Source organism: Microcaecilia unicolor, chromosome 10 (genome assembly GCF_901765095.1).
Source record: "Microcaecilia unicolor chromosome 10, aMicUni1.1, whole genome shotgun sequence".
In the NCBI taxonomy this organism is placed as follows: domain Eukaryota; kingdom Metazoa; phylum Chordata; class Amphibia; order Gymnophiona; family Siphonopidae; genus Microcaecilia; species Microcaecilia unicolor.
This window is the reverse complement of record NC_044040.1, coordinates 65,095,851-65,111,006: the sequence shown is the minus strand read 5'-3', so window position 1 is coordinate 65,111,006 and position 15,156 is coordinate 65,095,851. Positions and strand designations below refer to the sequence as shown.

Here is a 15,156-nt window from a genome sequence, read left to right as displayed (position 1 = left end):
CAGGTCCCTGGAGCAGATTTAAAGCCAGGTGCACTAAACTGCACAGAAGAGTCCTTCCCTTACCGATCCCTTAGCGAATCAGTAAGGGAAGGGCATGCATGAAGGAAATCGCATGCAAATGAGCTGCTCATTTGCACGCGAATTTCCTTCCCTAGGAGGGGAAGCCAGTCGGCCAGCTTGTAACAAAAAATAGGGATCTTGCTGATTAGTTATGTTATGACTTACTTGTTCTGGAGTGCTGTATTTTGTGATACTGTTTTGAGAAATGTTCAATAAAGACTTCATACAAATTAAAAAAGTCCCTGCTATGCATTTTCCCTTGATGGCCGTCCCTGACGTGCACTCCTCTTAAGATCTAAGATCTACTGTAAATATCCAGAAGTACCAGTGCACTACGAATGCTGGCCCCTCCCACGGCCAAATGCCTTGGATTTGGCCGGGTTTGAGATGGCTGGTTCCAGTTTCCATTATCGCTGAAAAACAAAGTCGGCCATCTCAAACCCGGTGATCTATGGCATTTGGCTGACCCCAACCGTATTATCGAAACAAAAGATGGCCGGCCATCTTTTTCGATAATACGTTCCGGACAGCTCTTTGCAGCGCCGTCAAAATAGATGGCCGGCCATCTATTTGGCCAGCGCCGTTCGATTATGCCCCTCTGTGTCATCTGCATGAGGAATATTGCTGTGTAGTAATTCTACATCCATTGTGACCAGAAGACCACCCGGTGGTAACTGCTCGATGTTTTTCTAATTTGTTCAGAAAGTCTGTGGTGTCTTGTATGAATTGTCTTGTGCACGAAGGGTTTAAGAATCCCCTCTATAAATCCAGATATTTCCTCTGTAAGTGTGCCAATACCAGATATGATCAGTCTGCCAGGGTTTCCAGGTTTGTGGATTTTAGGTAGCATGTAGGATGTGCCCACAGAAAGATGGTTTGGTTTGAGTTTTTTGTTTTGTTTTTACATGTGGCTGTACTTGCTTTGGAAGTGTTTTGATAAGATTTTCAGCTGTCTTGTATAATCCTGTGTGGGTTCTACAGTCAGTTTCCTATAGTATGTGTTGTCAGAGAGCTGTATGTGTCCTTCTCCAATGTACTGTTGTGTGTCCATAATCACTACAGAGCCTCCTTTGTCTGCAGGTTTGATGACAATGTTTTGTTTATTTTGTAGGGTTTTTTTAATGGCACTTTCTGGTGGATTGAGGTTGTACAGAATTGTTTCTTGTTTGCTGGAGAGTTGTGATTTCATTCTGTATCTGAAGCTTTCTATGTAGCTGTCTAGTATATTGTTTTGCCTATCGTGTGGGGTGAAACGTGTTCATTTAAAACTGTACTCCAGTCTGTTGGGAGTCTCTCTTTTGTGAAAATGCACCTTCAAGTGGAGCTTTCTAAAGAATTTTACAGCTCTGTCAATACATACCTTCCTACAATCAAATCAACTACTCACAGAAAAAGTCAATTACCTAGACACAACAGTTTCAATCAGTAATGGCTATATGCAAACATATATACATACAGGAGACCTATGGATAGATGCAGCTATCTCTACAACTCTAGCTTCCAACTTTCACACATAAAAAAATTAATTACACACAGTCAAACCACATGATATAATTGTATCTGCTCTGACCTAAGAGACAGAGATAAACATCTCAAAATCCTGACTGAATCCTTCAAACAAAAAGGCTACAACCCAAAATAATCTCCAGGAATAATGCCTCATCCCTTAAAATACCCAGAGAAAACCTACTGCAGTACAAGGAAAAGAAAGCCACAAAGAGAATCCCCCCTGGTAGTGACACACAATCTAAAGCTAGAAAAACTGTGAAAAATCATAAAAGATCTACTGCCACTATTCCAGGAGGATGAACTACGGAAAGAGATATTCCCAGCCCCACCAATGCTGGCCTTCCAACAACCACCTAATTTAAAGCACAAACTAGTGAAACGCAATTTCTCAATACAAGCTCAAAAAGAAGAGTTTGGCACATGTCCCTGCAATATACCAAGCTGCAAACTGTGCCAACACATTTCACAGGATCCCACAGTCACTCACATAAGGGGATCCTACACAAGATTATCTTCAGATGTGGTGTATATCATCCAATGCAAAAATTGTTTAGAAGGGTGCTATATTGGAGAAACAAGCCAGATGCTAAAGAGGAACCCGAATTATAGCTACGTCATGCAAGGTTCCACGCTAGGAGTCACGGACCAAGAAAGGGATCTAGGTGTCGTCATTGATGATACGTTGAAACCTTCTGCTCAGTGTGCTGCTGTGGCTAAGAAAGCAAATAGAATGTTAGGTATTATTAGGAAAGGAATGGAAAACAAAAATGAGGATGTTATAATGCCTCTGTATCGCTCCATGGTGCAACCGCACCTCGAATATTGTGTTCAATTCTGGTCGCTGAATCTCAAAAAAGATATAGTGGAATTAGAAAAGGTGCAGAGAAGGGCGACGAAAATGATAAAAGGGATGGGATGACTTCCCTATGAGGAAAGGCTAAAGTGGCTAGGGCTCTTCAGCTTGGAGAAAAGGCGGCTGAGAGGAGATATGATAGAGGTCTATAAAATAGTGAGTGGAGTTGAATGGGTAGATGTGAAGCGAATGGACTTGGGGAAAATCCAATATTTCTGGGATAAGCAGTATAAAATGTTTTGTACTTTTTTGGGATCTTGCCAGGTATATGTAACCTGGATTGGCCACTGTTGGAAACAGGATGCTGGGCTTGATGGACCTTTGGTCTTTTCCAGTATGGCAATACTTATGTAACCTTATGTGACAAAATTCAATCATATTCACAAGGCTGCCAAGAGACAGAGCCGGGCCTGGGGCATGGCTCCCACAGCCGCCGCCTCCCTCCCCACTTGGGCTGCCACTGCCCCTGCCCCCTTACTTTCCTGTCTGATCCTTCCTCAGTCTGTCAATCTCCTGCTCCTGTGTGCCAGGTCTTGGGTTATCGAGTTAAAGTAATAACCCGGGTTACAACACACAGGAGCAGGAGAGAGACAGACCGAGGAAGCAGAACCTTCTACTTGCCTCGGGAAGCCTTGCCAACACCGGGTCCCCACTGGAGGCTGGGTCTGGTGAATCTTGCCTCTCCTCTCTGCATATTAAGAATGACAATGCGAACCAGGATGTCTCCTTTGTGGAACAGCACTTTACAAAACTAGAACACTGCATGAATGATTTTCTGGTGAGAATATTAAAAGGAAAATTTAAGACAATCCACCACTACTACTACTACTTATCATTTCCATAGTGCTACTAGACATACACAGCGCTGTACACTGCAAAGGAACGTAAGACCTTTGAAGCCAAAATGATTAAATATTTTGATACCGACTAAACAGGACTTAACAAAGATCTGGGTTTTCTATCCCATTATAAATATTCTACTGCTTTGTCACCCTCTTATCAGCCATCCATCTCTTCCTGTCTCTCACCCACCCAGCTATCCCTGTTTCTCACCTCACTCACCCCACCCTCTTCCTGTGAGACTGTCATTGCAATGCTTTTGTATTTCACTTATATATTCTGATATTTGTCAACATTTGCTTATTTCTGATCTGAAGAAGAAGGGTTACTTTTGAAAGCTAATCAAAAAATGTATTAAGTTAGTCCAATAAAAAAGGTATCATCTTATTTTCTTTTCTATATTTTATTTATATTCCCAAAAGAAGATTTACAGAAAAAAAACCAACACATTTTTGTGTGTTTTCATTTGCCAATAATAGTGTGGACTCTTTGGAAATAGTGTGCATTATGCCCCGGATTCTATCTGTGGTGCCCAAATTTGAGCTCGCTACTGAGATGTGCACACAAATAAATTGGCTAATGAGTTCTTAATCATCAATAAATTATTGATGTTAATTGGCGCTCGTAACAATTTGAGCACACATCTGGCTGTGCGTTATTCTATAATGCATGGCGTCTAACTTTAATAGTGCGCCACTCAAAGAGGGTGTGGCCAGAGGCGTTCTGAAAAGTTGTGTGCATAGTTATAGAATACTGCCTTACTATGCCTAACTTGGGTGCCAACATTTACCAGGTTTCAGCAGGTGTAAGTCTGGCACCTAAAATTGGGCATGGCAATAAGCACACTTCTATAAAGGACATGTCCCCTTTCTAGAATAGTGTTTAGCGCCAATTTTTTGGGTGCCCATTTTTGACCGTCATGTACAGAATCTGGTCCTATCTGGAAAGAGGGCACTGTGAGGGAGTGGATAGTATAATAAAGAGTACTCCCTCACTGTTGATACAGTTCAGCCACCTTAAAGTACGTGGTGCTAGTCTGCAAAAATGGAGGCTGAGCCTGAGCCAGAGGGGTGTGGAGCTCAGGCCAGGAGGCTGTTAAATTCCCTAAACTGGAACAGTTCAGGGAGGCCCCAATACAAAGGTCCGGGGAATTGGTTAAGGAGGCCCTGATACAGAGGTTTCTACCAGGGAGGCCTGGAAGGAGAGAAGGCGCCCTGGAGTGTGGGTCTCCACAGTTTAGTGTGTAGAAGCTACCCAAACTGATACAAGATTGGGAAGCTTAAAACTTAGCCTAAGATACTATACTTGAGGTCTAGTGAGAGGTAGTCTCATGTGGGAAGACCTGGCAAGTGGATGTGTGTACGTGTACAGACTGTGGGGTTAAAGCCAGTAGTTCACAAGCTTCTATACAGGTTGCCTCAGAACCTAAGAAAGATTTGATTCTTTATTTTGCTGCACTGTGAAGAAACAGGCTGCAGTAATGGGTTGATACAAGAGTTTTGTTTCACTTCCCTTGGGTCTTGCTGTACATTTATGAGGTTCACGCATTATCACAGGTACATTATTTCAGAAAGAGGGCTTGCTATTTCCTGACAGTTGAACCACCATACTTGCAGAGACCACTACACTACATATGCACAAACTAGTGTGATTGCATTGGGAAAAAGTACCCCTTTTTCTGAAATAGCAAGTCCTCTTTCCACATAGTGCATGCTATTTTCAAACAATGTACACCATTATAGGCAACTGACGAAGTAACAAAACACCCCCACAAAAAACCTGAATAAAGTGAAAATTTCCATAAATGACATGGGAAACAAGACAAAATGAACATTTTCTGGCTGCCCATCCCTAATAAACACCATTGTGTGCTAAATTCCTTACAACATGACGTCATTTTAGACCACAGTTGATTACAGCAACCCCAGTGACTTTCCACATTAACAGCAGCCATCTTCCAGCCTTCCACCTCCCTAGACACCAGACTGTAGCTAGAGTCTGCTGTACAGAGGTATGCCACACTACAGCCAAAGCCACCACAACATCTGGTTTTTAAATACGTGTGCATGCTTACATCTACTTGGAAGGATTTGAGAACTACTGAACAGACATCCCAAACTATAGAACTATTAGAGTCACTGCTCTTCTCCAACAGTGAATTCAACAGCATGTTCATTGATTATAAAAGGCGTTTTTACTTTTCCCCTGTAATAAATCTTATGAATCAGTGAAAGTTTGTTATTTTTTCCTAAGACTTCGGTGTAAAACAATTTGACTATAATTCAATACATAAAATCTTAAGACGAATTATTATACAAACAACTGTTTGATTTATGTTTTGCAGATGTTTTTGTGGATAAATGTTTTGAATTTTTGTGAAAAAAAATGGCATACCTGTAATTGTGATTTGAGACATTGCCCCATCTCCTCCTTCACTATGTGCTCGGATCTCAACAATATATTCTCCTTCTTTAGGCACCGGAACTTTAATCCAATGCTGACCCGTTGAATACAAATTGCCTTCAATCTCTCCATTCGGTCTGTAGTATATCTAAAGCATGGAAGAAATGTGAATGCTTATTAAAATGTCATAGTAAGTGGCACCTGCTTGAAATTAAAGATAGAGAGTTCACCCAAAATTTTCTTATGTTTTAATCTTCATCTTGATTTGATCAGTGGGGGAGAAAAAATCTCATAATATCACAGGGGCTTCCATCTGGTGTCTATGATTATATGACCCACAAGTGAGCCACCCAAATGTTGGGTTGACAAAGAAGTCCAAATGTAAGCCCATGTATGCAATGGAGGTATTTATGAGGTAACTTTATAATGCGGGCACCTATATTTAGGCACTATGTATGTGCATAAATCATTACAATACCAGTCTATATACACATGTGTGCCCATACACCATGTAAGCGCTATTCTACACGGTGTCAGGAAAAAAAGGGACCTGCAACATTTTCCCAATAACCCAAAAATGTCCTAATGGGGCAGAAACCTCAGCCTGAAATTCGAGACATTTCTGAGTACTTTATTTTTCAACAGGATGGAGCTCCAGGACATTGAGCTCGCAAAACAGTTGAGCTCTTAATGAATGAAACCCCAGAATTCTTTCAGCCAACAGCTCAGTGGCTACAAAGACTTCATGAATATATCAAGATTGAAGGTGGACACTTCGAACAGAAATTATGAATTAACTAAGAACCCCCCCCCCCACATTATACTAATGTATTTTCAAAAGTCATAACATACGTTTAAATAATTGCAAAGTGAAACTATGTAAGGGATCCCGTTTTTTTTCCAGACACTGTGTATAACTATGTGCATATCTCTGATAGTGCATAGTTTGCAGTTGGGCATACCATAGGGGTGGCACATGGGCAGTGCATACATTTATACACGCAACTTGTAGAATACTATAAGTTACATATGTATCCCTGGAACATAAGCCATATATGCCAGCTCTGTGGCTGATGTAAGTACATCACCGTTTCCCTGACGCTGTCACATACCAAAGGATTTAAGTTGATACTGTATAAATTTATTTGGAATGATGCTTTGGCTGCACTATAATCTGCTATGACACTTGAAGAAATGTGAGATAATATGTTACTAGGGGATTCTTTTACTAAAGTGCACTAATGGATTTAGTGCATGCTAATATTTAGCACACGCTAAATGCTAAGAAGCCCGTAGGTATAAAATGTATTTTTCAGCATTTAGCGCAGGCTAAATGATAGCGCACACACTAAATCTGTTAATGCATCTTAGTAAAAGGTCCCCAAAATCAAATAAAAAAGGAGCTTATGTGAATCTTCTAAGAGACCATTTTACTAAAGTCCACAAAGTTTTCACTTAACAGGTACTAAATGCAAAAATGAATGTGAAATAATTGTGATTTGAGACACTGCCCCATCTCCTTTTGCACTGGAATCTCAACTACATATTGTCCTTTTTTAGGCACAGCCCACATTCATTCCTTGGTCCATAACAGGCTACGCAGTTAGTGCCTGAATTAGCAAATGTTAACTGTCACAGTGCAGTAATAGTTAATGTGCTCATACGCTGAGAGTGTTTAGTACATTTTGGTAAATAGGTCCCTAGATACCCAGGGATGTTAAGCTCTGTTATCTTGTTTCTTTTTTTTCTTAATTTACAAGGAAATGGCCCTGAGTATCTGAAGAAAAGGATGATCCTCCACACACCGCCAACGACACTAAGGTCCTCCCAAGGACTTTCACTAACCACACCCTCTCCAAAAGACATTACACAATGTGATACCTGCAAGCGAGCCTTCTCCGGAGTAGCTCCCACACTCTAGAATGCATTGCCTGAAAGGCTCCGCTTAACACATGACTATCTCTACTTCAGGAAGCAGGTAAAAGCTTGGCTCTTCAACCAGGCTTTTAATAGCAGAAGTAACTACCCTTGTTAGTCTCACTCACACAAGAAGTGACACAGGCTGCACATACTGTAGTGGGACATGTTATCCACTGTTATGTGAATATTTTTACTGCTGTAATTGCCTATTGCTCATGTCTGATTTATTCTTACTTTATACCACCTTGAGTGAATTCCTTCAAAAAGGCGGTAAATAAATCCTAATAAATAATAATAATTTGAATAATTTGTTCACCTAGGTTGATAACGCCTGATTGTGCATTTTTTTAAAGCTCTGACTATGGGTAATTTGAAACTCCAGGGTGTGAACACAAATGTTTCCTTTCAAGTTCTGTATAGTTATATATTATTCAGGAGATGACAATTCAAGAGAGGACGCCGAGTGAAACTAAAATCTGAGTGGCACGTTAAATCTTGTGAACTATAATACTACATCTTAAATGCCAGTAGGATTTAGAATACTGCCTCCAGGTAGAAAAAAGTCACACCTTTTGAGGAAAGATGTCTGCCATTTATCACCATTTTGCTCTCTGAGTAATAGTTTCATGAACTGGCAGTATATGATGAATATGAAGACGTGACTCTTTGATGGAAATCATGGTAATACTCTCTATTCATAGAAAATGTAAAGGAAGCAGCACTATAAATCAAACTGAAGACATGTCTATGCATAGCACACAACGGTAACATTATCACAGGCAAATAAATGACAAAGTGAAAATTGTGCGAATCAAGGGGTGAATTCTATATATGGTGCTGAAAAAAAGCTCTATTCTATAAGCCGTACGTAAAGTTAGGCACGGTTTATAGAATAGCACTTATACCCAGGAATTCTGCCTAACTTTAGGCGCAGCCATTTGTACCAACTGAAACGCGGTGCAAATATTTGCGCCTAAATTAGGCACGTATCTCCACTCATTCTATAACAATGCATGTAAATGTGCTGATGACCTTCCCATTTGTTCACCCCATTTTGAATTTGCATATAAAACTTAGGCGCAGATCCTGTGCCTAAATGTACATGCATAAATTCCAATTACTGGTGCTAATTAGCTCATTATTGAATTAAATTGCATGCGTAAATTGGGCATATGACTAAAATTATGCATACAATTTGTAGTGACTTTTATAGAATTAGGGGGCAAATATTTGCTCATATTTACTAAGGACTAAAATTGACAATGTTCTACTAGAATATTTCTAACAATCACTGTATCACAGGGGTCCTTTTTCAAAGGTGTGCTAGCATTTTTAGCGCGTGCTAAAAATAAGCACGCACTAAATGTTAGAGACACCCATATATTTCTATGGGTGTCTCTAGCATTTAGCATGCGCTAATCATTAGTGTGCAGTACAAAAGTTAGAAAACCTTTGTAACAGGACCCCACAATTGGGTAGTCAATGTATTCATTAAGAACATATGCTGTGTTTCCACTTAAAACATTTTGGAATTGACATTCAGCCCATAGCAGTACGCAGCTTGTAATTCACTCGTAGGCGCAGGCTGAATTAACCCTGGATATTCAATGCTGGGGCATTTCTGGCCTCTGGCATTGAATATCCAGGTTAGTACGGCAACCTGGAAGTTAACCGGGAACCAGAAGATATTGAGACTGGTGTCCAGTTAACTTGGTGGATAAAGTTAGAACAGCATTTCAACTGTCCTTACTTTATCTACTCACTTAACCAGCTAGTGGACTGAATATCACTGATTAAGTGCAGGCTTCACCTGTTCTGTCTCTAGACTGCCCCTAACCTAACTGGTTAAGGAAAGGCCAGTCAGAGGGGTATTCAGTGGTACTAACCAGTTAAGTGCCTTTTAATATCATGGCATCAGTGGCATAGCTATGGGTGGGCCTGAGTGGGCCCAGGCCCACCCATTCTTAGCTCAGGTCCACCCTGTCTGGTCCCCCCACCTGGCTCCCCTTGCTTCCTCTCTTCCTTCCCAGGATCCGTCTTCAGCCTGGCAACTCCCTCCCTCCCTATCTCACCATGTTTGTGAGCAGCAGCAGCAATGCACATCTGCTGGCAGTGTTGGTCTCTGCAGGCTTCCTTCTACTGCGTCATGCCCTCGCTGACATCACACCCTGTTTCCTGTGGCAGGACACGGCAGAGACAAGCATTGCCAGTGGATGTGCATTGCTGCTGCATGTGAATGTGGAGGTACATTGGTGAAGGCGGGCTGCCATGTCACAGGCGGGGGCAAATACTGGGTCTGAGGTGCAAGAGAGGTTTTTGTTTTGTCTGGGATGGAGAAGAGGGAGAGAGGTGCAAAACAAAGGGTTTTTTTTTTTCCCAAAGGCCTACCCACAATAACCAGTCTGGCAAAGCCACTGCTGGGCATAACTAGCTCAGTGGGGTTTAACCAGGTTAACCCGGTTAAACCTTTTTGAATATGGGCCCCTTCATTTTGTATTATGTGGTAGAGTTGGTACAAAGTGTAATTAACAAACTTCAGCACGCTATTAATAGAGAAGTAATTCAAACCATCACATACTTTGTATCCTTTCACTTCCGATTCATTTGATAAAGATTTGACATGGTCCCAGGAAATAAGAAAGTGAGAGTTAGATCTCACAACATTAATATTTTTTGGATGTTGACTTGGAGCTAAAGAAATAAAAAAAAACAGTTTGGTTACAGCAGAAGGAAGCTGGAAGATTCCTCAGGAAGGTAACATTTTTATTCTTTATTTGGGAGCACTTTTAAAACAACAGAGCAAGAAAAGAGCAGACATTGAGGGAAAACTTGCACATTTCAAAATCAACATAACACATTTTGTTCTGCCTTTGGTGCTTAGGACTGTCTCCATTTTAAACTCCCACATCCCTCTAAAGACAACTGGGTTTCTACCAGAAGTTCAGCTTTCTATTTTCTGGCACCAAAATTCTTTACCACAGCATCTTCAGTTATAACATTCCTAAACTGCGTTTCATGATGCATTAAAGACCCATCTGTTCGAAGCAGCTTTTGTAGTTTTTAAATTTTTACTGGGAGATGGCAGCGCTGTAGTGCCCAGCGGTGAGACTCCATCTATAACGCGGCTTGGTAAACAGGGCCCTTATGCTATATTATTCTTTAAAACAATCACAAATAATTAAAATATGTACAAACATTTAAAAATAAAAGTGGTTGCTATTTGATCAGTGTATGTTTTACATTACCTTTATACTCATTTATTTATACTTTTGCATATATGATTTATGTATTTTTTTATTACATTTGTACCCCACGCTTTCTCACTCATGGCAGGCTCAATGTGGCTTGCGTGGGGCAATGGAGGGTTAAGTGACTTGCCCAGACACAAGGAGCTGCCTGTGCCTGAAGTGGGAATTGAACTCAGTTCCTCAGTTCCCCAGGACCAAAGTCCACCACCCTAACCACTAGGCCACTTTGTGTTCTATTGATGTGTTTTGATGACAGGAGAAAAATAGTGCATGTACACAGTATTCTCAAATCCTTGCATGCTATTTTCCATGGAAAATTACCCATGTACAAATTAAGCACAAATTTCTGCAGACTTTATCACAACATGTATATTTCTATACATTTAAATTCATAAGATAAATGTCAAACAAAAGAAAATAAAACACTGAAACATGAAAACCGCAAAACATTAACACTACATGAAATAAAACTCCCATTTTATTTATTTTCCACTTTTTATTTAGTTTTATTATTAAAGTTTCTTTTTATTGAAATTTTGCTCATCAAAATAGTGTAAAACATCATAAGCAAACAGTGCTATTGGATAATTACAATTCCAATTGCAAGATATGTTCTGTACATGGTAGTATAACATAGTAACATAGTAGATGACAGCAGAAAAAGACCTGCACGGTCCATCCAGTCTGCCCAACAAGATAAACTCACATGTGCCATTTTTTGTGTATACCTTACCTTGATTTGTACCTGTCTTTTTCAGGGCACAGACCGTATAAGTCTGCCTAGCACTATCCCCGCCTCCCAACCACCAGCCTCGCCTCCCCTCAACCAAACATCCTAATAACCTTATATGACATTTTACACTTTTATAAACTTTCTTCCTATTCATCATACACAGTTTACTTATGTTTGTGCTGGCCCAAGAGTGGAGAAATAATCTTCTTGAAAATGTAGGGGTGCTTTTCTAATGTACAGTAAAGATTGTGCACTTAGCATGTGGTAGGTGTTCTTATTACTGTGGGGTAAATGCAAATCTGTGCACTAACTGTTGGGAGCATTTCTAGCATGTTCCTGTAGAGAAAAGTACCTTACTGTATGGAAAGCGAAATTGCAGATTGCACAGATGCTGGTAGGAGGCTAACTGCAGTGGGCAGTCTCTGCTCTTTCTCAAACCATATCCTGCCTATTTTCTGCCCCATAATAGGCTATGCAGTTACCATAACCATGCGCTAACAGTTGCCTCATGTTAATTGATAGTATAAGTGATTAGCTTTAATGTAAAGGACCTTTATCTCATGTCATCTTAACACCAGCAGAGACTGGCAGCCACAGTTCCTCCCACTTCATAGTTCATATGCACTACTTTCATAATCCCCCCCAATTCTACATATGGCACTCAAAGTTGTGAAATACACACATGAGGAGACTTCAGTCATTAATAAACTTTCCACCAGTGATTGAAGTCTCCTCATTTGTTTCTGGTTCACCTGGTCTATTTCTCATTCCTTGTGTATTTTTGTTGCTTCGTCATGGGATCTCAGTGCTCCTCCGCTTCGGCGGATCTTCACTGCTCAAAGTATGTGAACACAGATTTGGGCATGAGCCCGATTTGCATGCACATTTTAATTAAATAATGAGTCAATTGTCGCCAATAATTGGACTACAACAATTATTGGCACTAAGTGGTAACAATTAAGCATATTCTATATTCCGCGCTTAAATCTAGGCACCGCTTATAGATTACGCTTAGGCGGAAATTTATTCTGCATGGAATTTTTAGGTGCCATATAAAGAATGTAGCCCATAGCGCTCATTTTTTTTGGCATCCAAATTTGGGAGCCATTTAAAGAATCTAGTCCAATATGCTTAGCTGAAAAGTCAACCTAAGGTGCCCTTTTACTAATCAGCAGTAAGCCCACTGCGGGCTTACTGGCGCCAATCTTGAGCTACCGCCGGTCCAACGCGGGCACTGGAGGTAGTTCTACCCCCTGCGTACAACATTTCTGGTGCTAGCGTAAATATTCAAAAAATATTTCCGCAGGGGGGTTACCCAGCGGTAATCGGGCAGTGCTATGTGCTACCCGGTTACCGCCAGGTTAGCACGGGAGCCCTTACCGCCACCTCGATGGGTGGTGGGTAGTGCTCCCCCTTGCATGACCATATGCTAAGATTGTCTTTTTTCAGCTTTTTTTTACCAACTGCAGTAAAAAGGGCCTCATCATTAGCGCAGGGCTTTTTTTATCACAGCTTAGTAAAATAGCCCCTAAATGAGGGCAATTTTCAAAGGGAGTTCTGTCTTTAAAATAGTGCTTTGCCTACAGAAATTCTCCTATTTGAAAACTGCCCACTTGACAAGCATATAACTTGATGCCCTTATGCTCTATAGGCGCACAGTTTTATATACATAACAGAGACATGTTCCAAGGAAGCCAAATCTTGGTATGTTAGGGTTTGTATGCACACTTTTTGATTTTGAAAGGTACACACATAAATTATCGGGACAAAACTACAAGAATGAGTTAACAGGTGTGATTTTTGTGAAATAATGTACAAAGCAAATTTCACTTGGACGTGCACGTCGAAAAATTGACAGCCTGCATATTTACGTCAGCTGTTTCAAAATTACCATCAATCCCTCTAATTCTATATAGTGCAGCAAAAATTAGCCAACAATTTGGTACGCAAATGGAAGTAACATGGCAAAATTGGGTGGGGGAGGGGTGAAATGGCAGTGAGGTGCTATTCTGTACCTTGGCATCTAAGGTGCTCATTTTCAAAGCACATAGATGTCTCAAAATGACCCCAAAAAATCCATCTGAAAAAAACATTTAAATAGAAATTTTAGAAAAGCATGAAAAAAAAATCCAACACTGCAGTTCGTCCAAATGGCAAGACAGCATGTTGGGGGTGGGTAGGAGGTGAGTTTTGGGTGGGACTAGAGAGGACCCAAAAACAGGATGTTCAACAGCAATTATTAAACAGGAAAAAAATGTCCAAATCTTAGATGTCCTAAATTAGACCTGTTTCAATCATGTCAAGAGTTTTAAAAAAAGTGCTCTGATTGTGCAGCTGACCACTGAAAGGAATAAGGCATGACCACTCTGCAATTCTCCAGTGGTTACTGTTCTCCTCCCTCTTCCCCCAAAGTGAAACTAGAAAGGAATACCCAGCTCATGACAGCCTCAGGTATTACAGGCATTGTGACCAAACCAGCAAGTGTGAGGAGTAGCCTAGTGGTTAATGCACTGGATTTAAAACCAAGGGACCCTAATTCAAATCCTACGTGAACTTTTTTTTTACAATTGTGAGCCCTTCAGAAATAAAACTATACCTACTGTACCTAAACATATAAGCCACCTGGAAACCCGAAGGCTACTGAAGTGGTGGACATCAGGCACAGTAGGTATTTTTCTGTTCCAACTATTTAAGCGCATGCTTTATTGAATACTGTCAGATGCCCAAATTCTGTATTTAGACGCACATATTTACACCTGCCATTGAGAAGTGTAAATGGTGGCACCTAAATTAGTTGTCTAATTGCTGGCTTATGCAAGTATTCTATAATGGATTAGGTGCACAAATACTGGTTTTGCACCTAGATTTTGGGCATCTAACTTTAGCACTCTTTATAGAATTGCCCAGACGTCTAATATTTATAACTTTTTAACTCATGAATAAAGAACACAGTTTGTCTTATTTTCACATTTCAATGCAAATATAAGGCTTCTGTACTCACGTGCTTTTTTTGTAGTAACATCAATATGAGGACTGGGAGGCCCATCTCCTGCACTGTTGAAAGCCCTAACCTCTATATGATAGCGTGCATTTGGTAAGAGATTTTCAAGTTTGGTTGAGTTAACAGCACTGCTTACTTGTACTCTTTGCGCAGCTGCTTCTTTATCTTTAACACGCCAGTAACGGACCTGCAAATAACAAGCCGAGTTATTTATTTATTTCTAAAATCTTATATCTTGCCTATCTGAAAAATCTACACGTTATAATGCCACATACACAATAAAACATAAAACCAAATGCAACAAAATCAGACAATTCAGAAACTATAAACGAACAGAAATCAGCCAAAAACCCACTTAAATAGAAAAGCCTTGAGGTTCTTCCCAAAAGACAGCAAAGAATCAATCTGCCTGAATTCTAAAGGAGTTGCAATTTATTATGTTAGAAAGAGACCTTGAGAGCAGTGTTCTAAATGATTCAAACAGAAGTAGGGTAAGAAACCTGTACCTGCCTAAGGGGTCCTTTTACAAAGGCATGATGAAAAATGGCTTGCAGTAGTGTTGGTGCGAGTTTTGGGTGTGCTCCGATAC

At 40.4% G+C, this 15,156-nt stretch overlaps 1 protein-coding gene across 1 annotated transcript in view; it reads right to left on the bottom strand.

The window, feature by feature from the left end:
* CNTN1 (contactin 1) overlaps nucleotides 1-15,156 on the bottom strand; it is a 317,283-nt gene that overhangs the window by 20,835 nt on the left and 281,292 nt on the right. The window contains exons 20-22 of the mRNA XM_030216174.1: nucleotides 14,568-14,754; nucleotides 10,164-10,276; nucleotides 5,657-5,813 (exon numbers count right to left, since the gene is read on the bottom strand). Of these exons, the coding sequence (XP_030072034.1) occupies nucleotides 5,657-5,813; nucleotides 10,164-10,276; nucleotides 14,568-14,754 (457 nt within the window). The remainder of the gene's footprint in view (nucleotides 1-5,656; nucleotides 5,814-10,163; nucleotides 10,277-14,567; nucleotides 14,755-15,156) is intronic.